This window comes from Cetorhinus maximus, unplaced genomic scaffold, assembly GCF_964194155.1.
Source record: "Cetorhinus maximus unplaced genomic scaffold, sCetMax3.hap1.1 HAP1_SCAFFOLD_2205, whole genome shotgun sequence".
Classification (NCBI taxonomy): domain Eukaryota; kingdom Metazoa; phylum Chordata; class Chondrichthyes; order Lamniformes; family Cetorhinidae; genus Cetorhinus; species Cetorhinus maximus.
This window is the reverse complement of record NW_027598144.1, coordinates 6,584-34,336: the sequence shown is the minus strand read 5'-3', so window position 1 is coordinate 34,336 and position 27,753 is coordinate 6,584. Positions and strand designations below refer to the sequence as shown.

The following is a 27,753-nucleotide window of genomic DNA, read 5'->3' as shown; positions in this document are numbered from 1 at the left end:
GCTACCTTGGGCATTCTACCATGAGAAGAATCACAGCTGAGCCCAATCCTATCCCCACCTACTGTGTTTTTCAGCAGGTTCATTGGATCAGTTATCAAAAGCAGGAGCACTGGGCATAGTGGTATTGTCACTGTCCTAGTATTCCAGAGAGCCAGGGTAAGGCTCTGGGGACCTGGGTACAAATGCCACCACGGCAGATGGTGAAATTTACATTCAATAAATATGTGGAATCAAAGGTCTGATGATGACCACAAAACCATTGCCAGTTGTCATAAAAACCCATCTGGTTCACTGCTGTCCTTTAGGGAAGGAAATCTGCTGTCCTTACCTGGTCTGGCCTACATGTGACTCTAGACCCACAGCAATGTGGTTGGCTCTTAAATGCCCTCTGAACAATGGCAATTAGGGACGGGCAGTAAATGCTGGCCTAGTCAGTGACACCCACATCCCACGAACGAATAAAAAACTCAGATCCCGCCCCCACCCCATCACCAGCCTGGGGCTTCTTTCTTAATGCGGCTGATGTACTGGGCAGTACTCTGACCACTCCCCTCCAGCAACCCCACAGCTTTTTATGCATTGTTTAGCAAAATGCTATAAACTGGGTGGATCTTTCATTTCATATAAAAGCAACCTCAAGAATTAGACCAAAAAAGGGACACAGAGAACTTCTGTAATGTGCCAAAAAACTTTTATTAATATTTTATAAAAGGAATTTGTGTCGCATAAAAAACTTTTATTTAACGAAACATAACAGGAAATATAAAAGAAACAACTGCAAAGGAAAATGGAGAGTGAATTTGAACACCACCAACACAAGAGGACGAGGGCAGAGGTGGGATAAGGGAACAAAGAAGTGGGTCTGTAATATTAGACATGGCCATCAGCCCAGAATCCTGTGCATTCACACAGAGTCTGCCTGTACCTTTACACAAAGCTTTCCTCAGTCGGGGACCCCACTGAGCTGGCTCTCTCCCGACCTCATCACGTGCAAGCAACTAAACACCATCTCGGTGATGTGAATGATGTGTTTGAGATGCGAATGTTGTCACAGACTACACGGTCTTCGCCTTTACAAACAGGAGCTGCAGGTTTTGCCCAATGGTGTCCCCCGAGGCCTGCCGTCCCCCGCCAAAGAGGACGCTTTTCCTTCTGTCGCGCTACAAATTGAAATCAGAGAACAAATTCTAAAGGTGAAGGTCTATGTTCCCTGGGGCCTATGTTTTACCTCAGCTTATTCTTGGGTTGAGGAAAATTTTCTGCCACTCAAGATGAGGGATCTTTGTCCCAATAAACACTCCTAGGGGCAGGGGCAGGTCCAGCACAGGGTTAGATACAGAGTAAAGCTCCCTCTACATTGTCCCCATCAAACAATCCCAGGTCAGGTACAGCACGGGGTTAGATACAGAGTAAAGCTCCCTCTACACTGTCCCCAAACAGTCCCAGGGCAGGTACAGTGCAGGTTAGAATTAAGCTCCCTCTACATTTACCCCATTATGTTCCTCCACACCAACATCAGAATCATGTCTCTTACAGCACCAGGAATCACATGGGGCTTCTTTCAGGCTCAGGTGATGCCAGGAGCCTGTGTCTGTCAAGGAGGCCAGGCTGGGTTGAGCTGACATGTCATCAATCGCCCACATCAGCCATTTTGTAATCAGAGAGGGATTGCTAATTTGTACCATTTCAGGTGTAGTTTAATGGTGTATTCACACCCACTAGGGAGCTGGGCTAAAGGTGCCCAAACTAATCTCGCTTACAGTCCTACACAAAGGGCAGACTTACATCCCATTGGTCTGGGATCCAGTTCTAAAGCCAAAATCAAAAGAAAAAAAATCCTTTAACTTTTACCCCTCTTGGTGAACCTATTACTTATTAAATGGCCTCATGTCAAAAAAAAAGCTTTGTGTAAGGTGGGGTGGGAGCTGGGTGGGGTGGGGTGGAATGTCCAGTGCAGAGGGGTTTGAATGTGTGCACGCGCATGTGTGAGAGAGAGAGAGAGAGAGAGAGAGAGAGATGTGCTGCATTCCAGTTACAGCTGTAGCTCGCGAGAAAAAAATTGTCTCTTCCTTTCTTCAGGCCTGCCCTGCTGTGCTCCGCCAGGATTGGGAAAATGGGAGCTACAACAGAACTTCTGGAAAAAGGGATTCTCTTTTTAAACAAATGAGAAAATGTGTCCAGTTCCAACACGAGCAAACAACTCCATTAAAAAAAAAAAAATCAGCCTCTGTGACGGCAGCAGAAGTCAAATCAGTCGTTCAAAATTTCAGTAGATTTGAATTTTTTTTTGAAAACAAAAATACACTTTTAATTTTTGCATAGTTTGCTAACGGTGTTTGATTTTCAGCCTGGGCCTTAAAGCCAGATACTAATTGTAAGGGGGCTGGCAGGGGACAAAGACACTAAATCTAAATGGTCGGTGACTTGAAATTGGGCCAAATGTGTCCACTGTAGGTACCCTTACCATGCTACACGAGCCTGGCGCAGTCATTAACGTTCATAAATTCTTATTGGAGGGGAAACAAAACAAAAGCAAACATTGAACAGCTTTTTTTTCCATTGTAATTATTTGATATTGAAATATTCCCTGAAGTTATCAGGTATAACTAAAGTCTTTAAACATTTGATTAATCTGGAGAAGTACAGCACAAAGGAAGTAGTTTGATTACGGAATGTGCCAAGCCCCCTAATGCCCAGTGACTTCCAACGTGGCTTCCCTGATTCCCAGAATGCACAGCGAGCCGGCATCAGCAAAAACAAATCCTTCCCTGCTGCCAAATTGGTTTTTAAAAGAAAAAAAATCAACGTTCATTTTCCACTTTTCACCCTTTCTTTCTCAAAGGCAGTGACTCATGCTTGGATAGAGTTCCACAGAACCTGCTCCTGTGCCTAATATTCATACCGAAACCTGAACAGCAAGCATCAGCGGGCTAACTGACCACGTGAGGTGGAGGGGGGTGTCAGACCAGGCATGGGTTTGATGGCCTCCCACTCCCCATCATGATAGATCAGCCTGCCAATACTCTCAGGTCTGATGTTCCTCTCCACAGATGCTGCCTAAGCTGACCTGCTGAGTTCTTCCAGCAATTTTTGTTATTACTTGCAGGTCTCTCTCTTTCCAGCAGGGGTCACTGACAATCAGGAGTGGGAACAGAGGCTGAATTTCACCCCAGGGGCACTGAGGCCAATTGTCACCTTACTTGTGATCACCTTCAAGGTCTTCTTGGGCCAGGTGGCTCAGTTAAACAAAGGTCATGCACTCACCCACTGAGCCACTGTCTCAAACTCCGTTAACCAACTGGAAAATTAAATTGTCAAATTCTGCCAGCTCTTAGAATGTTGATTTTCTTTTTTTTGAATGCTGAGGGAATCAGGTAAAGGCTATTCAGCCACTTTGAGGGGGGTGGGGGGGGGGGGGGGTCAATCTGCAGGTACGGACTTGTACGAAAACAGACCTCCTAAACAACAAAATTCACAAATCTGAATGAAACTCCCAATGACTCCTTCCCGTCACTTGTTACCTCACTAGTTCTACACAGGGTCTGGGCAGCTGCATCATCCTTTCAATACGGAGAGAACTTCTGTCGCTCAGACTTCTTAACCCCATTGGATGAGGAGATTTTGGCCGTATAAGCTGATAGGCTCCCAGAAGGCCCCGAGGTGGCCGCAGACAGTGCCAGGAAGGGAACGCTTTTCATGCCAAGGAGGCTGGAGATGGGAATGGCATAGGGGGTATTCAGCAGAGAGGATGGGAGGGTGGAGCTCATCGATGCCAGTGGGGAAGAGGCAGGGTTGGTAGGCTGAGAGAAGGTCATGTTGAGGTCAACTGGGGTCGTGATGGAAGCATTCTGGGAGGTGGTTTTAGCCATCTCTAAACTGTAAAGAAAGAGAGGTGGAGAGAGGTCAGGGTTATATTAGGTGAGAGGAATTGAAGATTTGAGTTAAGGAAGGGTGGTGAAGGATGATAGTAAAACAAATGTAAGGATACATTATGCCTCAGGTTCAATACTTGCGTAATGAATTAAACACACACGCACACACACATGGCACTAAATACATGCAGGGGACCTTCGCAGCTCAACCTTCAACCAGCTAAAATCCATATGTTCTGAAGGGTACATAGAATGCAGCCAGGCTCCGGAAAGTTCACACTAGGGTCCTGTGTACGGCCACTGGACGGATGGGTGCAGACACTTGGTCAAAGCTCCACTGAGGAACCTGCTCACTGGAGAAACTGGCCTCACTGAGCAAATCCCATTGCTTTCCCAAAGCACAGAATGTGCATACAATTACAGAGCTGCTCAACCTTTGAGCAGGTTGTCTCCTGGATCACCCATACACTGATGGGATCTACTGGTTTGGAAGCTAAATCAAAACCAGAGATCCCTGTATTTCTAACTGTTCTGATCTCCTTTATCCCTCCTGCTTTACCGATTGATCTTCTGATTTACTCTTAATTCTTTCCCCTGACATTGCAACTGTGGAACACATCTCCCTCCAGCTTTGCAATCTCCAGGCCTTTTAAAAACAAGATTTCTTGATTTAATTTGTCTTTAATCTGTTTTCAACTTTGCTGGCACCCTGTGGTATGGACCTTCACCTGGGCTTCTCAATGATAAACACCAACTGGCAGGTATCATGCCAAGGGTTGGTTAGGTGGAGGAGTGTCCTGGGAGCCAGTACGTTTGGCAGCTAGCCCATGCCCCATGCCTTGCATGTTGCCCAACATGGTCTAGGGATAGGAGATGCAAACAGGAGAGGATAATACCAAGGAGTTGCAGCAATAATGTCTGGTTTAGCCTAGAATTGTTATCAAAATGTTCCACTGATAAACTGTGGTGACTGTTTGGTGAACACTATGGGGACTGAGAACAGAAAGACTCAATGTTCAATACCTGCAAGCTTGTCATGAACACCAAAGTCTTCAGCACTTCAGTTAGTAGATAGCCACACTGACCAGCAAGTCTTAGGTGAGGCTCTGATCTGAGCTGAACCAGCTGTTCTCAGACAATGGCAGTGGGGAGCCACTCCAGCACTAATTCAGGGATGGATGCAGAAATTCAGCCAGGGTTCCCCACTCCTGTTCACTCTCCTGCCATACAACCCCACCCCACCCACTGCTGGATACTGCCCATGTGAACACTTGAGGAAGGCCAGACAGGGCTGAGCCTCAATACACCATGGTCAAATAGCCCTTTGGCATTTGCTGTCTAGCTTGCGCAGGAAGAAAGGCCATTCAAATGGGTTACTAGAAGTTGGGCAGTGCCTGTGGAACTGTACCCCAATCAAGAGGAAAGGACGGGAGAAAATGAGAAGAAACCAATCAAGGAGCAGAGGTGCTGCAGTGATATATCCTGAACATCAGTGTGAGGAGTGACAGAACACCAGTGCCTGATACACTCATCACAGCCAGATCGCTGTGAGATGACAGTCAGCAGAAGCCAGTCCTTCCAACTGAGAGACTGAGAAAGAGAAAGAAACTTTAAAGGGTGACCCAGCTTCAACTCACTCTCCTGTGCCTCCTAGTGATTGAAGGAGAATGGCACTGACAGCACTCTGAACAGGATGCTTGTCACTGGGTCCTGCATGACCTCAGAACTCAAGAGAGCGCAGAAAATATGCCAAATTAAATATTCCAAAATTGACTAACTGGGGACATAGCCAAGCAAGTTGGCTTGATTCTACCCTGTTCCCTTCTAGTTCTTAAACAGCTCACTGTAACCCCTGTCCCAAACCTGTGCTCACAGCCAGCACAAGGCCAGTCCCTCTCCCTGCTACAGTACTCAGCCTCATCCAGTACTATCCTGGGGTAGGCTGCCAGGTTTACTTACCATGCGTTTATGAGGTACTGGGCCAAGTTGATGTTCAGGGGACCCCCCGTGATTGTAACGAGTCGCTCGGTCGAACCATCGACCTGATTGTCGATCTTGATTTGAGCACCTGACATCTGCCGGATTTCATTAATTTTACTGCCCTGCCTCCCGATGATGCAGCCTATTAACTGTTGAGGAAAAACAAACATGGGTTAGTAAAGAAAACTGAGCAGGACAGGCAGTTATTAGCCCCCTTTCTATATCTTTTTCATTTCAAACAGAAAATGAGTAGTTTTGTGTGCCCAAAGTGCTGGAGAAGGGGACACTCCATCTCAGTCACCCCATGTCAGGATTGACACTAAGCTACATTTACTAAACAGCTCTCAACAAGTAATACAGAGTAAAGCTTCCTCTACATTTTCCCAAACACTCCCAGGACAGGTACAAAGAAAAGCTTCCACTACACTGACCCACTATGTACTTGAGACTCAACCTCAAGAGTGCCCCATAATGTAATTTGACATTGTCCCATTCCTGAATACAATTGGTGCCCATTTGAAGGTAGATTTATGTTGCAGGCCCAGATCAACCAGGTTCATTTTGGACTAGAGCTTGGAGCCAAGAAAGTCAGGGAATTGAAACAGAACCTGATCTCCACAGTACTTTGCCCAGGCCTCACACCTAAGAGTTACAGTAGTGCATATTTCCTGTGCCACTACACACACACTTAGGCGGCCTCACCATCAAATTGTGAAAGGACAGAATCTCACCTGTCAATGTGGAGACTTGGCATGCCTGCAGGTATAAACATGAGGCATGATAAGATGTGTCCTTTCAACAGGGCTATTCATTTGGTCCCATGCATGTTATAACAGCTTATCTCACTGAACAGCATTGAAACCTAGTTCAAGGACTATCCCACAGAGTACTGAAGCCCAGGTGCATTAGCATGAGCAGCTAAGCTAGGAGCCCAGTGAGAGCAAGGCTGGCAGCAACCATAAGTATTTCCTGACTGAAAATCCTGCCAAACAACGTGACAACATTGGAGTTATTGGAAGTAGGGAAGTTTAATGTATGAAAGGGATGAGAGGTCCTGAACAACGCAGCTTTTTTTCCCCCCTTTTACATTATCCTGGTTCATAGAGTCCCCACCCCACTCTCACAGATTTGAGACACTTCAATTCCCATTGCCCAGATCACATATGTGTCAGGTCTGGCTCAGTGGTAGCACCTTCACCTAAGTCAAAGAGCACAAGAAAGGACTGGGGTTGCTGATTAATGGATAACAGAAATAGAAGGCCCTCACGCTTGCTCTGCCATTTAATAAGATGATGGCTGATGATTTACCTCAGTGCCACTTTCTGCCCTATCTCTATGTCCCTTGATTTCCACAGTGTCCAAAAATCTATGTTTTTTTAAAATATTTTTAATGACAGAGCATAAACAGTTCTTTGGTATAGTAAATTCCAAAGATTCACAACCTTGAGTGAAAAGATTTCTCATCCTAGTCCTAAATGGCCGATCAGTTAACCTGAGACTATGATCCCTATTTTTAAACTCTCTAGCAAGAAAGAATCCACCCCGTCAAGCCTTACAAGAATTTAAGATCGCTTCTCATTCTTCTAATGACAAGAATATATTGGCACATTCTACTCAATCCTCCAATAGGACAGCCATCTTATTCAAGGAATCCATCTAATGAACTTTCATTTCACCTCCCCCAAGGCAAGTATATTCTTCCGTAGATAAAAATACAGTGTACTCCAGGTATAGTCCCACCAAAAGAACTATATAATTGCAGCAAGATTTCCTTACTCTTATACTCTAACTCCTTTGCAGTAAAGTCTGCCATACCATATATCTTCCTAATTGTTGCTGCACCTGCATGTTAACTTTATGATTCATGTACAAGGACCCCCAAATCCCCTTGCAAACCAACTTTTATTGGACTCATTTTTAAAATAAAAAAACTTTGCTCTTCTAGTCTTCGAACCAAAGCAGATAATTTCCTATTTCCCCTCATGTTTTTCCTCTTTATTCTTTCTTGGAATGTGGGCATTGCTGGCAAGGCCAGCATTTGTTGCCCATCCCTAATTGCCCTTGAACTGAGTGGCTTTCTGAGGCCATTTCAGAGGGCAGTTAAGAGTCAACCACATGTAGGTCACACTGGGTAATGAAGGACATTAGTAAACCATATGGATTTTTATGACAATGCTAGTTTCATAGTCTCCATTACTGAGACTAGCTTTATATTCCAGATTTTATTAATTGAATTTAAATCCACCAGCTGCCATGGTGTGATTTGAACCATGTCCCTAGGGCATTGGCCTGGGTCTCTAGATTATTAGTCCAGTGACATTACCCCTACACCACCATCTCCCCATTATACTCCACTTGCTACATGCTTGCCCACTCACTTAACCCATTTAGACCCCTTTGTAGCCGCCTTGCATCACACACACCATTTAGACCCCTTTGTAGCTGCCTTGCATCTCCCACACAACTTACTTTCCCACCTAGCTTTCTATCACCACCAAACTTGGATACTCAGCCTCATCTAGGTTATTGACACAAATTGCAAATAGCCGAGACCTAAGCACTACTCCCTGCAGCACTCCGCTACATACACCTTGCCATCCTGAAAATATACCTATTCTGTTTTCTGTATGTTAACCAATCCTCAAGACATAATCTTGTGTAACACCCTCTTACATAGCCAATGCCTTTATGCGACATTCACTACTTCCCCATTATCTACCCTCCTACTTGCAGCTTCAAAAAAACTCTAATACACCAACTTGTATTTTATAGTCCATTAACATAATAAAAAGACTGATAATGTGTTTGTGAAGTGCCTACAAACAAAATTTGACACCAAGCCACTTGAGATATTAGGACCAGATAACCAAAGCTTGGGAAGAGGCTTTGAGGAGAATCTTAAAAGAGGAAGGAGAGGGACAAAGGTTTGGGGAGGGAATTCCAGAGCCTGGGATCTTGGCTGCTGAAGGCACAGCCACCAATGATAGAGTGAATGAATTCAGGGGTGAGCAAAAGGCCAGAATTGAAGGAGCGCAGATATCGGAGGTTTGTAGGAGATTAGAGATAGGGAAGGGGTGAGGCCATGGAGGGCTTTAAAAACAAAAACAATAAAAACTTTTAAAAATAGGTGTTGCTTAACTGGGAGCTGGTGTAGGTTAGCAAACAAGGTGGGTGAATGGGAATTTGCACACATTAGGACACAGACAGCAAAGTTTTGGATGGCCTCAAGTTAACTGAGTATAGAATGTGGGAGGCCAGCCACAAGTGTATTGGAATTGATTTAACAAACACCATTTCCCTTCCATAAAACTGTACTCAATCTACCTAATCATATTATGATTTAATAAGTGCCCTGTTACCACACCTCCAATAATAGAACCTAGCATTTTTCCTACTATTGATATCAGGCTAACCTTCTTCAACAGTGGGGTTACATTTGCTACTTTCCAATTTACGGGGACCACTCAAGAATCTAGAGAATTCTGGAACAACAAAACAAATGCATCCATTATTGTTAGAACCACCTCTTAAAACCCTAGCCATTAGCTGTCAGCTCCAAGGGGCTAATCAGCTTTTAACCCCATTAATTTCGTCACTCTCATTACATTCCTGGTTCTCCACTATACCAGTTCTGGGCTCAAGTCCCACTCTACACCTGATCAAAAAAAATCTAGATTAACACTTCAGTATAGTACTGAGGGAGCGCTGCATTGTCAGAGATGCTTCCCCTCCACCCCGAGATGAAACATTAGACCGAGGCCTCGTCTGCCCACAGGTGGATGTATAAGATCCCATGGCATTATTTCGAACAAGATCAAGGGAGTTCTCCCCAGTGTGCTGACCAACATTTATCCCTCAATCCACATTGCCAAAACAGATTATCTGGTCATTATCAAATCTGTAACAGTGACTACACTTCAAACACATTTTATTGGTCATAAAGCACTTTGAGATGTCCTAAGGTCATGAAAAGCCCCTTTTAAATGCAAGTCTTTCTTTAATATTGGTGTGAATGTCTCTGACGTAGTATCCAAGCTACAGATTCCTAACTGTACAGTGCAGCCTATGGATGTGGAAGCCTGCCTTACACAACAGCACTCTGACCTCCAACACAGTTACAGTCTCTCTCCAGCATTGTCCTGGCATCTGTTTTGTGAAACAGATAGCTCTTCATTCTTGTTCTGAATTTCAAAAGGCGTATGGCTTGCGCTGTCTGGATAACATTCCTTTCTGCCTTTGTCACTTGACACTGCTGCGTTTTGGAGACAGCATTGTGCTGCACTGCTGACTATTTATAAGCATGGTCCTCGCAGGGGCTGCGACCCTGCCGCACATTCACCACATGCCGGGAATTGTAGCTCGATTCCTACCCAGTGCAGCACAGAGAACTGTCCTTCAGCAGGACAGGAGCAACAGATCAGAGGACGACAGCATCAACCTCACTTAAATTCACAGGGACTCATCGCAGACCCTATCACTAACAGAGAGTCCAAACAGGGCATCACAACAGCTAACTGTGCACATTCTAGATATAGTAAGGCACTGTCACTCCGCAGAGACAGCCTTCCATTTATGATTGCATTGGATGAAGTACAGTCACCCTGGTTATAGCCTGAGGTAGTCAGTTCATACATTGGGAAATACCATGTGTAGACAGAGCGAGTTACAGTTACTTCACTTGTATGAAGGTACAATTAGTTAGATATCCCATTTAAAGAAATACAGTCACCCAGTTAATACTGTGAGCTGCAATTGCCTGTGAAACGCGTGAGGCATAATCACCCCAGTTGTAGTAAGAGGCACAAATGCTCCTGGTACAATGAGAAGTCAAGTTACTCTATGGGCATTCAACAGTATAAACCCACGCTGCAATACATTATGGATTGCAAGTTCACAAGTTCCATGGACCACTGGACAGCTGAAGGAAGAAGCTGCTGCTTTTGAGAATACAGTCTGAAACCTGGAACAATGTGACCCGAGGTGCCACTGTAAAAAGGTTTGAATAGTGGAGAAATGTGACAACATCCCATTCTCCTTGCAAAGAGGTCTGAGGTCACTCTGACTCACCTGTTTGATGGAGCATGGTAACCTCAATTCTCAGGTAGGGGGTGGGATAGGATGCTCTGCAGCCACATCCCCTCAGTCAGTGAAGACGACCGAGTGCCGCCTGACTCATGCTAACAGATCACCAAGGTTTGATGGGAACACAGGCTCAGAGAGGGTGATTTTCCAATCAAAGCTTTACACTGATCCATCAGTAATAGATGGAGACACGTCACTGCTGCCTCACCTCACAGAAAACAAGTGCCGGCACTGTGGGGTGGAGAGTCTGTAGCAAACTCTTTTCTTTTCTTCCCTGGTTTTAATCATCCAGAAGGGTACATAGATTGATCTCAGTGACCTCTTCTGGGCAGTGCCTGAATGAGCAAAGATTGGGTTTCAGCTGTGATGATTACACAGTTGAATACCCTGCTAGCACCATTCTCTCAGTCTCCTTGTACATAAATCACAAACAGTTAACATGCAGGTACATCAAACAATTAGGAAGGCAAATGGAATATTGGCCTTTATTGCAAGGGGGATGGAATATTAAAGTCAGTAAGCCTTGCTACAACTGTACAAGACATTGGTGAGACCACAGCTGGAGTACTCTGTACAGTTTTGGTCACCTTACTTAAGGAGCGATACACTTGCATCGGAAGCAGTTCAGAAAAGGTTCACTAGCCTGATTCCAGGGGTGAACGGGTTGTCTTATGAGGAAAGGTTGAATCTATACCTATTGGAGTTTAGAAGAATGAGAGGCGATCTTATTGAAAAAGATAAGATTGAGTGAGTTGACAGGGTGGATGTTTCCCCTCGTAGGGGAATCTTAACTAGGGGACAGTTTAAAAATAAGGAAACCTCCCCCCCATTCAAGACATGAGATGAGGAACTTCTTCTCTGAGAGGGTAGCTGGTCTTTGGAATTCTCTTCCACAGACAGCAGGGGAGGCTGGGTCATTTAATATGTTCAAGGCTGAGTTAGACAGAATTTTGATCAACCAAGGGTTATGGGGACAGGCAGGAAACTGGAATCACAATTGGATCAGCCATGATCTTATTGAATGGTAGAGCAGGCTTGAGGGGCCGAATGGCAGAGGAGGCTGGAGGGGCCGAATGGCCTACTCCTGCTATTTCTTATAATCATTACTTACATCATTCGGAATCAGAAGCTCCTGAGATGTAGTCTGACCACTGTTGTCCAATCCTGCAGGGAGGAAGCAACAAGTTAGAGTCAGGAACACAGAAAATGCAGCCACTCACAGAGAGCACAAGAGAGTGAGCAAGCCAGGGACACTGACAAGCCAGCCAATGAATACTAATGAGCGACAGAGACAGGGCAGGGACAGACAGAAACAGAATCTATGAATCAGGCACTAAGTTCGGAGGACACAATTCAGCTTCAAATCAGTCTCATAGGCAGAATGCAAAACCACTTAATGCCCAGAGGAAAGATTCAGCCAAGTATTCCCTCTAGCCCTAAAAGTTAATTAAGCAAAACTCCAGAACCGATCTGTCTTAACATCTCGTCAACATTTCCACGAAGCTGCGACTGTGTAACCTCCAGCACTTGTGTACTGCTTAGGCCTTGTTCTGTGATAAATAATGTGATTTAAAGGGGACAGGCACTGAAAAAGCTAACCACGCACAACAACCAAATTTTAAAAGGAACACTCCATCTCACATTACCAACTGCTGACCAGGGCCCCACCTTTAAAAGGTCTCTGCAACCTTGGAACCTTCCAATTCTAGCATCTATTTTCACTTCATCCGTTATAATCCAAAATACCACCCTAACCAGATAGTTAACCAGCGTAACTAAACACAAGCTTCATACATGATTTATACCTTTTTACACTCACACACATTCCAGGCCAGTCTGTCAAATCTCAAGCAATGCACAGCACTCACATGACAGTTAGTGCCTCACTAACGCCCCGCGCTGACAGACCGCTCGCTAATGCCCCGCGCCGACAGACCGCTTGCTAATGCCCCGCACCGACAGACCGCTTGCTGACGCCCCGCACCGACAGGACAGTTACTGCCGCACTTTCCAAGTGTATTTAATACCTACCAGCAAATGAGGAGGAGGAGGAGGACTGGCTGACTGTGTTGAAGGAAGCATGCTGCGCAGCCAGCTGGTGAAGTTTGGATAGCTGCAAGGCAGGATGGGTAAAGTTTTCAACCAAAGTTCAGCAATTACAAATAACATCATCATGGCAGCATGTGTGCCTTCTGACTGTCTCATTCTCAGACTTTTCAAATGGTTGCATCCTCAACTTCTCACTGTTCTCTCCTAGCACAGTGGACAGGCTGAAGGGAGGGGAGAGCTGTGGTCTCCCGGGTGGCAGGAAGAGACAACTGTGCCTGCCCGTTTGTGCCAGATGGTGGCAGCAGGGTCAAGGTGGATGGCGTAGCTCAAAGTTTTGGCCTCATTTGCCTGGAATTTTGGTGGCTTCTTGGACACATGGCAGAGATTGGGAAACTCTCCCTGCACAAATCCCCACTGAAACCAGTCTGGTTGGTCAGCTGGTCTGAACCAATCTTAGCCAGCAGTCTCCAGTAGAAGTTAGTAAAGTTGCTTGCATCTGTCACTGGATGGAATAACTAGTTGTTAAATCATTAACTGAGTTATCTTAAACCACTGACTTTGCATTTCCACTGTTAGATGTTTCCCCTACTTTAAACAATAAGAAGCCTGAGGCCTAGCCACCGTCTTCCTCTATGGCCATGTGCCATTTCCTATACCAGTCATCTTGTGGTCTCCGTGCCTTCTGCCAATTAGGGGCAGTTTTAATCGTGCCACTGGCCTGAGATTACCAAAATCATTTCAAGAGACCCTTAACAGCCATGCAGTTGAAGACAGTGGCAAAATGGTAACGCCACTGAACTGGTAATCCAGGTTTATGTTCTGGAGGCATGGGTTCAAATCCATCCAATTCAATAAAATCTGGAATTTAAAGCTAGACTCCGTTTCATGGTCACCATTACTATCATAGGTTTTTACGACAATCAATCTGGTTCATTAATGTTCTTTAGGGAAGGAAATTTGCCACCCTTACCTGGTCTGGCCCACATGTGACCCCAGACCCACAGCAATGTGGTTGACTCTTAAATGCTCTCTGAAATGGCCTAGCAAGCCACTCAGTTTCAAGGGCAATTAGGGATGGGCAACAAATGCTGGCCTTGCCAGTGATGCCCATGTCCCATGAAAGAACTTTAAAAAGTGGAGACTTCTATCCCAGGCTGGTTTCAAACACAGCCCCTCAGGTTGAACGACTGGCAAAGCACTTTGTTTGAATTTATTTTTTAAACTGATGTTGTTGTAAATCAGATTCTAGGAGCGTGTCCATGGTTCAGAGAAAGCGGTCTCCCAGAGTCTGAATAAAAACAGCCTTGCTGTAAAAGTAGTTAGTGTCTGACTCCCTGCACCACTCAGCCGCCTCTGCCCTGCATTTTCAATAGAAATCTTTATTCAAAAATGAAAGCTCATGACAAAGTGTCATTTTGGGGATGTGAGCTCAGCTGTAGCAGAAAGAAAGCAGGAACTTAATCTGACACAGGCTGCGAGTGACAGTGTGGGCCTGAGGTATTCACTGCTCAAAGGGCGGCATTGTGTGAATTTTTATCTCTCTGCGCCCGCCTCTCCTTGGTTTGGCGGCTCATTCCGGATGGCAGAAATTCAAACGGAATGCTGTCCTCACCCACAATGACCATTCTTTACACAAGGACAATCAGCAGTACACACACGCACACCGGAGCAAGAAATAAAACTGATCTTCCCGTCAAGAGATTAGCTAACAAGACAGGTGCCTGTAACTCCATAACCGGTCATTTCACTGAACAGATGAGCAGTAAATCCACCAGCAGCTATAGTGCCAGTCTCTTGGCTAAGCAGTCTGGATTTCCAAGTGGCATTGAGTTGGTAGCTACAATCGCCTGCTCAATCATCAAGAACATGGTCTGTCTGCCTGCCTCCAAGGAGTCTCCTTGCACATCACGAGGTTACTGTCTAATGGGAGGAGAGTGGGTTGGTCAATAAAAGATTCACTGCAGCTCTCTCTCAATGGCTGCGTGGATAAATACACCGTCCAGGAAAGGATCAGGGCTGTGTGTTCACCCAAAAGGGCAGTCTGAGGCCCCATGATTGAACTGAGTGCCCCGGACCCATGGGAAAGGGGGCTGAATGGGGTAGGACAACTAATCAGCCAGATTCCCATTCCCAACTGGCTTCTCAAAACAAATTATCTTCTATAACAAGCTACAATTATTTGAATTTCACTTACATCTGGATGAGGGACTGCAAACTGCCCCTGGACGGTGTAGGCCTGAAAGAGAATTTTACAGAATAAGGCACTGTTTGAATATGTCCCACTAAAAGCCACAAGAGACTCGGCCTCTAGCCAGAATGAAGGGGTTTGTGTCTCTCATCACCTCTAGTAACCAACTCCCTAAAGAGTTTACCTGAAAAACTGTTTTTTATTCTTGGAAGGAGACAGGAGAACCCAGGCAGCATGTGACAAATAAAAGCGTACATAATCTTAAACAGCACAGAACCGTAGCTGAGCCGTAGGTGGTAGCACTCTCACTTCTGAGTCAAAGGGTTCATGCCCCAGCCTGGAGACTTGATAAAAAATCTAGACTGACACTCCAGTGTTGCACTGAAGGAGTGCTGCACTGTTGGAGATATCGTCTTTCAGTTCAGACGTTAAACCAAGGCCCTATCTGCCCTCTCGGATGGATGTAAAAGATCCCATTTTTCAAGAGTAGGGAAGGTCTCCCCGGTGTCCCAGCCAATATTTATCCCTCAACCAACATCACCAAACATTGTCTGGTTGTTACTGGACCTTACTGGTGCAAATTGGTTGCTGAGCTTCCAACAATCCAACAGTGACTACACTTCCAAGATACTTCATTGGATGCAAAGTGCTTGGGGCATTCTGAAAAGTGCCATAAAAATGCAATTTCTTTAACACCTGTGCAAAAAGTAACTGGGCAGCAGTCAGTCTGTGATTAGTGCAGCAGCAGCAAATTATCATGATAGAGTTTGACTGGGCTGAGGAGATGCATTTTCCTGCAGTTCACAAACATTTGTTGACAGCAGAACTGCGTGATTATACCCACTAGGAAAGGATGTAAAGGCTGGCTCTCTCATTTTCTTAGGGAAAAGGCTGAGGGGTGACCTAATACAGGTCTTTAGAATGGACAGGTTTTTACAGAGCAGGTACAGAGTTTTTACTCATGGGAAGAGCAAAACTTCATGCCACCAATACAAGCTGATGAAAAAAATCAAATAGGGAATTCAGAAGAAATTTTGTAACAGAGAGTGATAAGTATGTGGAACTCTATACCATAGGGAGTAATTGAGGTGAACAGTATAGATGTAACTAAGGGAAGGCTGGGTGAGCACATGAAAGAGAAAGGATTGGAGGCTTATGCTGATAAGAGTTAGATGAGGAAGGATGGGAGGAGTACACTTGGAACATAAACACCAAGATGGACTATTTGGCCAAATGGCCTGTTTCTGTGTTGTATAGTCTATATAATTCCATGCAACAGTGAAGGCAGATTCATTCAGAGGCAGCTTTCCACAGGAATTAGCTTGTGGAGAATGTAACTACGGGCTCCGCATTAAAGCAGAGGAATCAGAGGATTAGTGAGGGGCGTGTTACAGAGAGAGTCTCTCCAGTTTCGCAATCGTTGTGAGGGGGATGACTGGACACAGCAGAATACAAGTACAGGGACCAGCAGGTAGCTTTATATTTAGAGGACAGAAAATTCCAGCTCCCGAGAAAGCAGCAGCAGTCGCAAATCCCATTAGTGAGTCAGCACTTCACCGAATTAATCCCTCATTCTAATTCACCCTACTTCTCCAACTCCTGTATATTTTCATAGAAAATGTGTTAAGTCGAAGAAGAGACACCAATAAAAGACTCCACAGGAGTGAAGTGGCATCATACAGACTGCTACCTCAAGCACCTACTTCCAAAAGCTCCGAGCCCCCACCCTCAGCCCCCTGTCTGGGAGCGGCCACGTGGGCCCTGGCTTCACTAGGAGAACAGCGCAAGTGCGTGCAGCAGAATCCGAGGCACAATAGCCCAGGGGCTGAGGTTAGATATCCAGCCACTGAGCATCAGGTGCACTTTCATTCTTTGGGGAGAATGCCAGCAGACTTGGTATGGTAAAAGCAAAAAACTGCAGATGCTGGAAATCCAAAACAAAAACAGAAATACCTGGAAAAACTCAGCAGGTCTGGCAGCATCGGCGGAGAAGAGCACAGTTGACGTTTCGAGTCCTCATGACCCTTCAACAGAACTAAGTAAAAATAGGAAAGGGGTGAAATATAAGCTGGTTTAGCCGGGGAGGGGGGTGGTTGTTGTTGGGACAAGCAGCCAGTAATAAGTGGAGATAACCAAAAGATGTCACAGACAAAAGGACAAAGAGGTGTTGAGGTGGTGATATTATCTAAAGGAATGTGCTAATTAAGAGTAGAAAGCAGGATAGACAAGGTACAGATAGCTCTAGTGGGGGTAGGGTGAAGGAATACTAAAAGGGCTAAAAGGTAGAGATAAACAATGGGTGGAAATACATTTAAAAATAATGGAAATAGGTGGGAAAAGAAAAATCTATATAAATTATTGGAAAAAACAAAAAGGAGGGGGAAGAAACGGAAAGGGGGTGGGGATGGAGGAGAGAGTTCAAGATCTAAAATTGTTGAACTCAATATTCAGTCTGGAAGGCTGTAAAGTGCCTAGTCGGAAGATGAGGTGCTGTTCCTCCAGTTTGCGTTGACTGGAGGAACAGCACCTCATCTTCCGACTAGGCACTTTACAGCCTTCCGGACTGAATATTGAGTTCAACAATTTTAGATCTTGAACTCTCTCCTCCATCCCCACCCCCTTTCCGTTTCTTCCCCCTCCTTTCTGTTTTTTCCAATAATTTATATAGATTTTTCTTTTCCCACCTATTTCCATTATTTTTAAACATATTTCCACCCATTGTTTATCTCTACCTTTTAGCCCTTTTAGTATTCCTTCACCCCACCTCCACTAGAGCTATCTGTACCTTGTCTGTCCTGCTTTCTACTCTTAATTAGCACATTCCTTTAGATAATATCACCACCTCAACACCTCTTTGTCCTTTTGTCTGTGACATCTTTTGGTTATCTCCACTTATTACTGGCTGCTTGTCCCAACAACAACCCCCCCCATCCCCGGCTAAACCAGCTTATATTTCACCCCTTTCCTATTTTTACTTAGTTCTGTTGAAGGGTCATGAGGACTCGAAACGTCAACTGTGCTCTTCTCTGCCGATGCTGCCAAACCTGCTGAGTTTTTCCAGGTATTTCTGTTTCTGTTTTTGACTTGGTATGGTACTTGCTATACCTGCATGGTGGAGGGTCTAAAGCTTACACCAGGGTTGGATCCAGGGTCACCACTCAACCATGGCGTTGGCTGAACTCAATGCCTCGACTGCACAGATTAATAATTGAAAATTAAAGCCTGAGCATTAATTCAAGTTTAACTGGCTATTTGAAAAGGGTCAGTACCTCTAAAGTATTGGAGAGGGGTTATTATACAAATGCAAAACAAGGCCTAACCCTGTCAAAAGTGGAAGCTTTTCAGTCTAGTCTCAGATTGGTCATTCTACTCAGCCTCATTGAGGTCGAACAACCAAAGAGAGAGAATGTTGCCTGCTCAAATCCAACCTCATTTGGCCCACCTCACTGTGTCCCGTGGCAGATCTTTACATTGTGCATGAGTAACTATGCCATTGACACGTGCCACAGTCACAGTCACCCTTCTCCCACTCCCCACCCTGGCCTGCCAGAGCTTGTATCTATGACCTATCTACCTCACGACATACAAACTCCCCTTATCCCTGGCAGCACCAGCGGTTTTCTCTCAAAGGGGAGGTGGGTCCATTGGAGGTATGACTGGAGCATAGGGTTCACCAAGCCCCCTTTTGGGTGGACACTCCAATAGGTTCGTACATTAAAAATGGCCATCAATGCCACCACAGGTTATTACGCTGTTAATAAGGGAGCAAGGAATGGGTGAAACTTGCAGACAGGGAGTTGATGCTCAAGTGCCAGTTGTGCTTACCTGTCCACCAGAGAATACAACAGGTCCAGGCCCAAGGCTGGGACGGTAGGGAATGGTGGCGCCTTTGGGTGGAGACTAAATAGGACAAGAAATACAATGATTAGTACCATAATAGCACACAAAATAGGAACAGTAGGCCATATGACCTTGTCAACCTACTCCACCACTTAAAAAGATCATGGCTAATCTCCTATCTCAATGCTGTTTTTCTACCCTATCCTCATATCCCTCAATTCCCTTGCTATCCAAAAATCTATCCACTCATTCTTGAATACACTCATCAATTAAGCACCCCCAGCTCACAGGTCATGTAAAAGCAGAGATCTCAGCAGATTCAGGGTCCAGATCCTCCACTGCTGAAGCTGATTTTGCTCCAAAGCCATCTTTTAGCACAGCAAGAAACTGTCTGGAAAGACCAAGGCTCAAGAACACCAAACAAGGCTCCACACTGAATGCAAAACAGTTTATTTTGGAGGTGCCTCCTTTCCCACCTCTAGCATCCGACCCATGCATTTCATCACAACCTTTCCCATCTGTCTATTTGTCTCTGTTTTACTGTTGGCCACCTCTGTTCTGAACTTATTCCCAAGTTGAAAATACAGAATCCCACCCATGCACTCAGCCTAATGGAATCTGGAGCCATCGCAATGTGTCTCACTCCAGTTCATTCTTTCCCAGCTCTACCCCTCCTTTATTCATCCTTTCCTCCTCCAACCTAGAGGGTTTTAAAGGCCAAGTATGTGTCAGTACCTCACTATTTTCTTGTCTTTGTGTTGCCCCTGTGCTGTAGAACCTGGCCCGTCACCAGCTTGTAACTAATAATGAGGATTTCCTCTTTATTAGTTATTAGCTTCCTGTTCTGTACTTCTACTTTAGTTTTCCAGAAAGTTATCATGATTCCTCTTATTAATCCTTTCATTGTTTTATGAACCCAGGTCTTTTCAGTCCTATAATCACTAATAAGGGGGGAGTTCTGACCTCATTGGCCCGAAATCTCTACCCTCCTCTAACCTCTTTCTGCTGCCTAACATCACACTCCAGATAATCTCATGAATCTCAGATGCATTAACTTCAGGGATGTTACTGCTGGTGGATGGAACAATCTCCAGTTTAGTGTCAGTAAACACTCCCAGGGCAGGTACAACACAGAGTTAGGTACAGAGTAAAGCTCTGTCTACACTGCCCCAAACAGTCACAGGCCAGGTACACAACACTTCAAACTGTATCCCATTCCTCAGTGCGTCTTATTCAAAAAAATTTAGGATTGTCCGCATTCATTCTGTTGCGCAGCTTCCTGAAGACCCAGTGTCCAATTAGAGTTGCTGTTACTCTGCTGCGAACTCAAATCACCAACCAGGAGGAGTCTACTAGTGCTGCTGCCCCCCCACCGCTTCTCGCAATTCAAAGATGTGCCCTTACCTCCAGAATGACTGCACAGATCTGCCTGATGCAATGAATGATGGCATCCTGGGTTCCAGAGATGGTGACTGCACGCTCGGTCGAGTTTGGCAGCAAGTCTCCAGCTACCTGGACCTGAGCTCCAGTAGACTACAGAAAATAAGAGAACTGAGCTGCTTTAAGTTTTCAACATGAACACCAGTAGGTCACAACATCTGGCCAGTGAAAACGTCAATCTCAGCATCTTGTCACAGAAAATCCCGTGTTCCTCTCCCTGTGATGGACTCTGGGGTCAAACTCTCGCCTCTCATGATGACTGGTTTCCCAATTAATTGTTTGCACCCTCCTGGGCAATGGGAGCAGAGTCAAACCCTCCCCCAGTATCACATGGTAGTTGCAGAATCTAACATTGAAGCAGGCCACTTGGCCCATCACACCCATACTGGCTTTTTGAAACAGCTATCTCATTAGCCCCATAATTCTGCTACTTCTTTCCTTTGCAATTCTATGTAATTTTTAAAATTATTGAATCTGGTTCCACTACCCTTTCAGGCAGTGCAATCCAGCTTACAATTTGCTGTGTAAAAATTCTCAACTCTACCCTGGTTCTTTTGACAATTCTTTTAAATCTGTGTCCTCTGCTTACCAAGCCACCTGCGAATGCAAAAGAAATTCTTATTTACTCTATAAAAACCCATATTTTCAAAACCTCTATTACATCTCCCTTTAACTTTCTCTGCTCTCATTCAAGACAGGGAGTAGCAGGAAGCAGGTTCGTTCTGTTGTTCATCCACAATTTGTGTTTTTTGTACCCGCTGTTCCATGATGTGGAATTCCTGATCTCAGCCTGGTTGAACAGGGAAAAGGAAACACCTGCTGGGAAAGGGGTTTACATCACCAGCCCCACCCCTAACTATCTGCAAGGAGTGCGCAATGCTGCACTGATGCATAAACTACAGGAAGTACACAATCACGTGGAGACGAGTTTGTTTGATACAGGGTTATTGTTGGCATCGGCATTGGTTTACTGAACAGTGGTAGGGGACTAGAATTAGTAATGCTATTCCCACTTCAATTGCTTTGACGGCACAAAGCTAGAAGTGAGCTACCCTCAGTTGGGGCCAGACTCCTGCACTCGTTGTCGCTGGCTGAACTTCCCAAATAACTCACCTCTCGGATCTCCTTAATCTTTGAGCCTCCTTTTCCTATCAGTGAGCCGCACTGACTGGCAGGAATCACCAGGCGTAGTGTAACGGGGGGCTTGCTCCTCGCAACATCACTCATGCTGGACGTAGTGAGATCCTGGAACCAAGAGACAGACAAGGACCTTCAAATTGTAGAGTGTCAGCAACAATGGCTCCTGGCCATTGAAGAAAGGAATGGAGGAAAGCGGGAGGGGTGGAAGAACAACTTATTTTTAATTAATGCAAAAAACCCGTTTCTAGATGCTTCAGAGTTGCAAGGAAAAACACTGACAATGGAGGAGACATTCCAAGGTATCACCAAAAGCTTGATTCCAGCTGACTGTTTACGGAGGGTTGTAAAGGAAAGATGGAAATGGAGAGGTTTTAAGGAGGCAATTCCACAGCCTGTGACCTAGGCAGTCAAAAAAAGACTTGCATTTATAGTGATATTTAAAGACATAGAATTGAATAGCGCGGCAAGGGGAGAGGTGAGGTCATGGAGGGATTTAAACAAAGATGAGAATATTTAAATTTGAGGCAGAGAGCCAAAGCAGGTCAGTAAGGAAAGGAGGGGAGGATGGGACGGCAAAGAATAGGATGCCTGCAACCAAGGACATGGTTCAGTTCCAGGAACACACGATACCTTCAATATCCCAACCAAAACTGCCATTCTTAATGTAAGAGCCAACATAGTTGAGTGTCACCAGGTGCTGATCAGTGCTGAGATTGGTCCTGTCCTTATCTTGAGCTCCAGTGCGAAGAAAACAAGCATTACTCTGTATCTAACCCCTTGCTGTACCTGCCCTGGGAGTGTTTGATCGGGACAGTGTAGAAGGAGCTTTACTCTGTATCTAACCCCGTGCTGCACTTGCCCTGGGAGTGTTTGATGGGGACAATGTAGAGGGAGCTTTACTCTGTATCTAACCCTGTGCTGCACCTGTCCTGGGAGTGTTTGATGGGGACAGTGTAGAGGAAGCTTTATTCTGTAGCTAACCCTGTGCTGTTCCTGCCCAGAGTGTGGTGGATTATGACTATGTTCTAGATAAGGATGAAGCTAGAAATGCTCACCATTTTTAACACCAGCAGCCCTCATAAGCACGCACACACAAAAAAAATCACTGCCATTTTCAAAGCTGCGGTTCATCAAGTGAGGTTCCACCAGAGAAAGGACTAGAAATTTGAGTGAAAGAACTGAAGAATCTGCCTCTCACTGGGTGTAAATTCCAAAGTGTTTCCCTGGAGAAGCCCATGAGCCTCACCCACTCTGTGCGTCACACATTGCTGCATTCACTCTGCACGTCTCTTCATACACATACTGCAGTATGGACATACCTCCTCGAGTTTGCCTGTGATCATTGTGAACGCTTTGAAGACAGCCTCCATTGAACCGGTGATCGTGATGATGCGTTCAGGGCATGAACCTTCAGATACATTGATACGGGCACTGCTCTGCAGAAAAGAAACAGGGCACATATATCTGGATATACAGAGCAAGGCAGGGAATGTTTAGATAAACCACCCTGACCCCTCGATTAGATTCCAGCCTCTAACTCCTGGATATCTGTAATTCTATATATAAAAACCACCATGAACCCCTGGGCTGGATTCCTGCCTGTAATTCACTCCCAGGTATTTATTATTCTGTATATAAACCACCCCAAACCTCTGGACGGGATTCCTGCCTGTAATTTACACTTGGGTATCCATTACTCTATTCATTTACAAAATGACCCCATTGATAAACTGCTCCTGGGTACGTGTTATTCTATATTTAAAGTCCTCTCCCACTGCAAGCCCTTTGATTAAAGTTGGAGATCAAGCTCTGAGAATTATAACTACAAGACTGGGTTTAAATAAGGTAGTGGGGGAACCGACAAGAGGGGGTAATCTATTTGGCCTTATTCCCAGCAATCAATATTCCACAAACACATCTTTCCATGTTAGCACCAATAGGATTAAGCAGCGTATGGATCTTGTGAAGCTAAGTCTTGCTTCCACAGTGAGGGTGCCCTCCATCATGGTAGTTTGGCACTGCCACATGGGACAGGTCTAGCAGTCAGACTGGGCATTGATGAGGTACTGGGGCACCAAAAGCAGTGGGATTATATTCCAACACAATGTGACCTCATGGCCCTGGGCCACTAGGCGAGCTCCAACCCGCTAATCACTATCATGAAGCTTTAGCAACCAGACGCCGACAGAACTCACCTCCTCCCGCATTCTCTTTATCGTGTCACCTTTCTGAAAAATAAAATTTGAGTAAGTAAAATCACCAAAAACAACCAAGGAAGGTACAAGAGAGAAATCGGTTTGTTAAAAGTCAGAGGAACGGAAATGGGTACTTACCTTTCCAATGATGCTGCCAACCTCCTGTGAGGGAACAGAAAGAAAAAGCAGTTATCAGATTAGAAAGTGTGTTTGGGGTCTAGCTACACTGGTGTGGGTTGGTGACATTGGGGATCAGGATCAACTCTGGTTCAAGAGTGATCAGCATTTCTTTTAAAGTTCAAGAGTTGTGAGGACTGCCAGCATTTAATGCCCAAACTGGGGATGGGCTGCCATCTTTAACCACTGGTACCACTTTGCTCCAGCCTGCTAGAGGGCAGCTACCAGTCAACCAGGTTGGTATAGAACTGGCATCATGTACAAATTGCAAGATTCCTTCCCTAATGATGATCAGTTTTACTGTCACTTTTACTGGTACTAGTTTTATTAAATTGAATTTAAAACTACGAAGGTGGGACTTCGAACTCCTGTTCTCCAGATTATCACCCCAGTTAACATTACCTCCACAATACTGCCCCCATTAATCACCACAGCACTGTGCATGGATACAGGCTGCCCTTTTGGTTGACACCTGAAAGGCATTCCAAACCCACATGAAGTTCCATCCAGCGGCAATACACCGAGGAGTCTGGGAAAGGCGCTAGGAGCCAAATACAAAATATGGGTAAGAGTGCCTGTGGTTCACGCCCGGGCTTAGCAGCTCCTTAGTCAGGTACCTTGCCATGCATAAGCAGTCGGAGTGTCAGCGTAACGTGCAGTCCTCCATCGGAACTGTAATCAGATTGATCCATTGTTGTCTGCACCTCAGTGTCAAGGGTCATCAAACTGTCACTAAGCATGAAGAGAACGTTTCTAATCTGAAAGAGAACGAACAACAACTAAAATAAAGGCTTAGGGTAACAGACAAGTACTGAGGTGGGGGTTCGCAAAGGTGACCCAGCTCACCAAACGAGCAAACTTGGGCACTTTCAATGTCTGTACATTGGCATGAGATGCCATTGATCACAATGCTAATGGTGAGGCCGGGATCACACCCACCCTCGAGTTTGTGGGTTAGCAGGAGAGCACAAAAGCTCGGCAAGCACAAAGGCCATGACAGAGTTCTATAAAACCCAAGTGCCAACCCATCGAGGCACACGTTATTGGGGAAGGTGTGGGCAAAACAAGGGCCCATGTATCTCCAGCACAACTAATCTCAGTGTTTATACTGCCCAGAATAACATTAGTCTAACACTCCAAACTAGGCTTACGCTTTCACACAACTGTTGTTAGTTTAGGGGGCGTTACAAGCAATAAGAGCAGCTGTACAGGCCTTCTGCCTTTTGATCTCCCACAGCTGTCGGGCACACAGCCCGTTACCAGAATCTCGAGCTTATTTTAACACGGATGATGACAGACAGGCTACTGGGTGCATGCTGTTCCCATCATACTGAAATCAAACTTTCACAGATATCTGCATCGAGTGACTGATAAGCCAGACAGCATTCTCACCAATTTCCTTGGCTTTGCTCAGTAGGTAGGTAGCACTCTCACCCAAGCCATGAGATGTTGGGCTCAAGCTTCAGGCCAAGTGACTCGAGCCCATTATCCAGCTGAGATTGCTGCACGATAGAAGACAGTGCGTCTTTCAGATGAGCCCATCCACCCTCAGATGAATGTAAAGATCCCATAGACACTTCAAAAAATAGGGGAGTTCTCCCATAGTGTCCTGGTCAATACTTACTTCACAACTAACATCATCAATACAGGTTACAGGTATTTTATCTTGTTAAGAAAAAGATCAGTTCCCTGGATGGGGCTTGCAAGGCCAGTAATTGTTGCCCACCCCTAGATGTCCTTGACAACACCCACAGTGCTGTTAGGGAGGGAATTCCAGGTTTTCCACCAAGCGACAGTGAAGGAACAGTGATACAGTTCTAAGTCAGGATGAAAACTTGTAGATAAAATTTTTAGTTTTCCTGTCCTTGATTCCTGTTGTGTTGCCCAGGGTATTGAATTGGAGAGAGATTCCCTGGAACGATACATAGAATTGGAAAAAGACTTGTGTTTCTACATCGCACATGGTTGGAGATGTTCCCATGCGTCTTGTCCAGTCTAAGGAGGCTCAGAGAATTGCGGCAGTGCATCTTGTAGATGGTACACATTGCTGTTACTGTGCAATGGGAGTGAGTAAATGTTTAAAGTGATGGGTGGGTGCTGATCAAGAGGGCTGCTTTCTTCAGGATGGTGTCTGGCTTCGAGTGTTCAAGCTGCATTTACCAGGCAAGTGAAGAGAATTCGCTTCTGAATTGCGCCTCAGGCTTTGGGGGCTCGAGGTGATGCGGTCAACTCTGTTCCACACTCCCCTCATTCACAAAGAGGCACAAAGCTGCCTTCAACAGTTTCTACGTTGCTCACTGGCATTGACGACAAGCAGCCAGTTCACTCTCACTGGGATAACCGCCCCTCTTTATCACCACCTGAATAAAGCTCGGCGGGAGGGAGGGAGGGAGGGAGGGGAAACAAAAGAGACGGAGGCTCCGTCGAGTGCGATGGAACCGCATGAAGAACATGAGTCCACCCCGCGGCCCCCGAGCCCACCCCGCGGCCCCCGAGTCCGGGCCCGAGTCCCATCCCGCGGCCCCCGAGTCCGGGCCCGAGTCCCATCCCGCGGCCCCCGAGCCCGGGCCCGAGTCCACCCCGCGGCCCCCGAGCCCGGGCCCGAGTCCCACCCTGCGGCCCCCGAGCCCGGGCCCGAGTCCCATCCCGCGGCCCCCGAGCCCGAGTCCGGGCCCGAGTCCCATCCCGCGGCCCCCGAGCCCGAGTCCGGGCCCGAGTCCCATCCCGCGGCCCCCGAGCCCGAGTCCGGGCCCGAGTCCCATCCCGCGGCCCCCGAGCCCGAGTCCGGGCCCGAGTCCCATCCCGCGGCCCCCGAGCCCGAGTCCGGGCCCGAGTCCCATCCCGCGGCCCCCGAGCCCGAGTCCGGGCCCGAGTCCCATCCCGCGGCCCCCGAGCCCGAGTCCGGGCCCGAGTCCCATCCCGCGGCCCCCGAGCCCGAGTCCGGGCCCGAGTCCCATCCCGCGGCCCCCGAGCCCGAGTCCGGGCCCGAGTCCCATCCCGCGGCCCCCGAGTCCGGGCCCGAGTCCCATCCCGCGGCCCCCGAGTCCGGGCCCGAGTCCCATCCCGCGGCCCCCGAGTCCGGGCCCGAGTCCCATCCCGCGGCCCCCGAGTCCGGGCCCGAGTCCCATCCCGCGGCCCCCGAGTCCGGGCCCGAGTCCCATCCCGCGGCCCCCGAGTCCGGGCCCGAGTCCCATCCCGCGGCCCCCGAGTCCCATCCCGCGGCCCCCGAGTCCGGGCCCGAGTCCCATCCCGCGGCCCCCGAGTCCGGGCCCGAGTCCCATCCCGCCGCCCCCGAGTCCGGGCCCGAGTCCCATCCCGCCGCCCCCGAGTCCGGGCCCGAGTCCCATCCCGCCGCCCCCGAGTCCGGGCCCGAGTCCCATCCCGCCGCCCCCGAGTCCGGGCCCGAGTCCCAACCCGCCGCCCCCGAGTCCGGGCCCGAGTCCCATCCCGCGGCCCCCGAGCCCGGGCCCGAGTCCATCCCGCGGTCCCCGGGCCCGAGTCCATCCCGCGGTCCCCGAGCCCGGGCCCGAGTCCATCCCGCGGCCCCCGGGCCCGAGTCCATCATGCGGCCCCCGAGTCCAAGTCCATCCCACGGCGCTCGAGTCCATCTCGCGGGCCAGGAGCTGGGAGTCGGTGCCGGCGTTTACCTGAGTCTCGCTCCGGCCTCGGCTCTCGCTCTCAATCCGGCCGCATCAGCCGAGCGATGAAAAAGGCCTTTTCACAGCAACTTCCGCTGCCGGCAAACAGCTCCGGACCTCGCGGCTCAGCTCAGCAGCACCGCCCCGTCTCC

At 47.0% G+C, this 27,753-nt stretch overlaps 1 protein-coding gene across 3 annotated transcripts; it reads right to left on the bottom strand.

Moving 5' to 3' along the window:
• Window positions 1-669: 669 nt before the first annotated feature.
• Window positions 670-27,753, bottom strand: LOC144677074 (poly(rC)-binding protein 3-like). 3 transcript variants are annotated; one of them, XM_078537334.1, is made up of 13 exons: window positions 27,611-27,752; window positions 24,581-24,721; window positions 23,925-23,948; window positions 23,787-23,819; window positions 22,911-23,027; window positions 21,565-21,696; window positions 20,416-20,544; window positions 18,997-19,071; window positions 15,178-15,219; window positions 12,966-13,047; window positions 12,046-12,098; window positions 5,832-6,001; window positions 670-3,876 (listed from the first exon to the last, which is right to left on the bottom strand). In XM_078537334.1, the coding sequence occupies exons 2-13, from the start codon at window positions 24,701-24,703 to the stop codon at window positions 3,564-3,566; spliced, it is 1,293 nt and encodes a 430-aa protein (XP_078393460.1). In that variant the 5' UTR covers window positions 24,704-24,721; window positions 27,611-27,752; the 3' UTR covers window positions 670-3,563. The 3 variants fall into 3 exon arrangements, with proteins under 3 accessions (XP_078393460.1, XP_078393462.1, XP_078393461.1); XM_078537336.1 differs by having other exon boundaries at window positions 670-1,160; window positions 27,611-27,748; XM_078537335.1 differs by lacking the exon at window positions 15,178-15,219 and having other exon boundaries at window positions 27,611-27,753.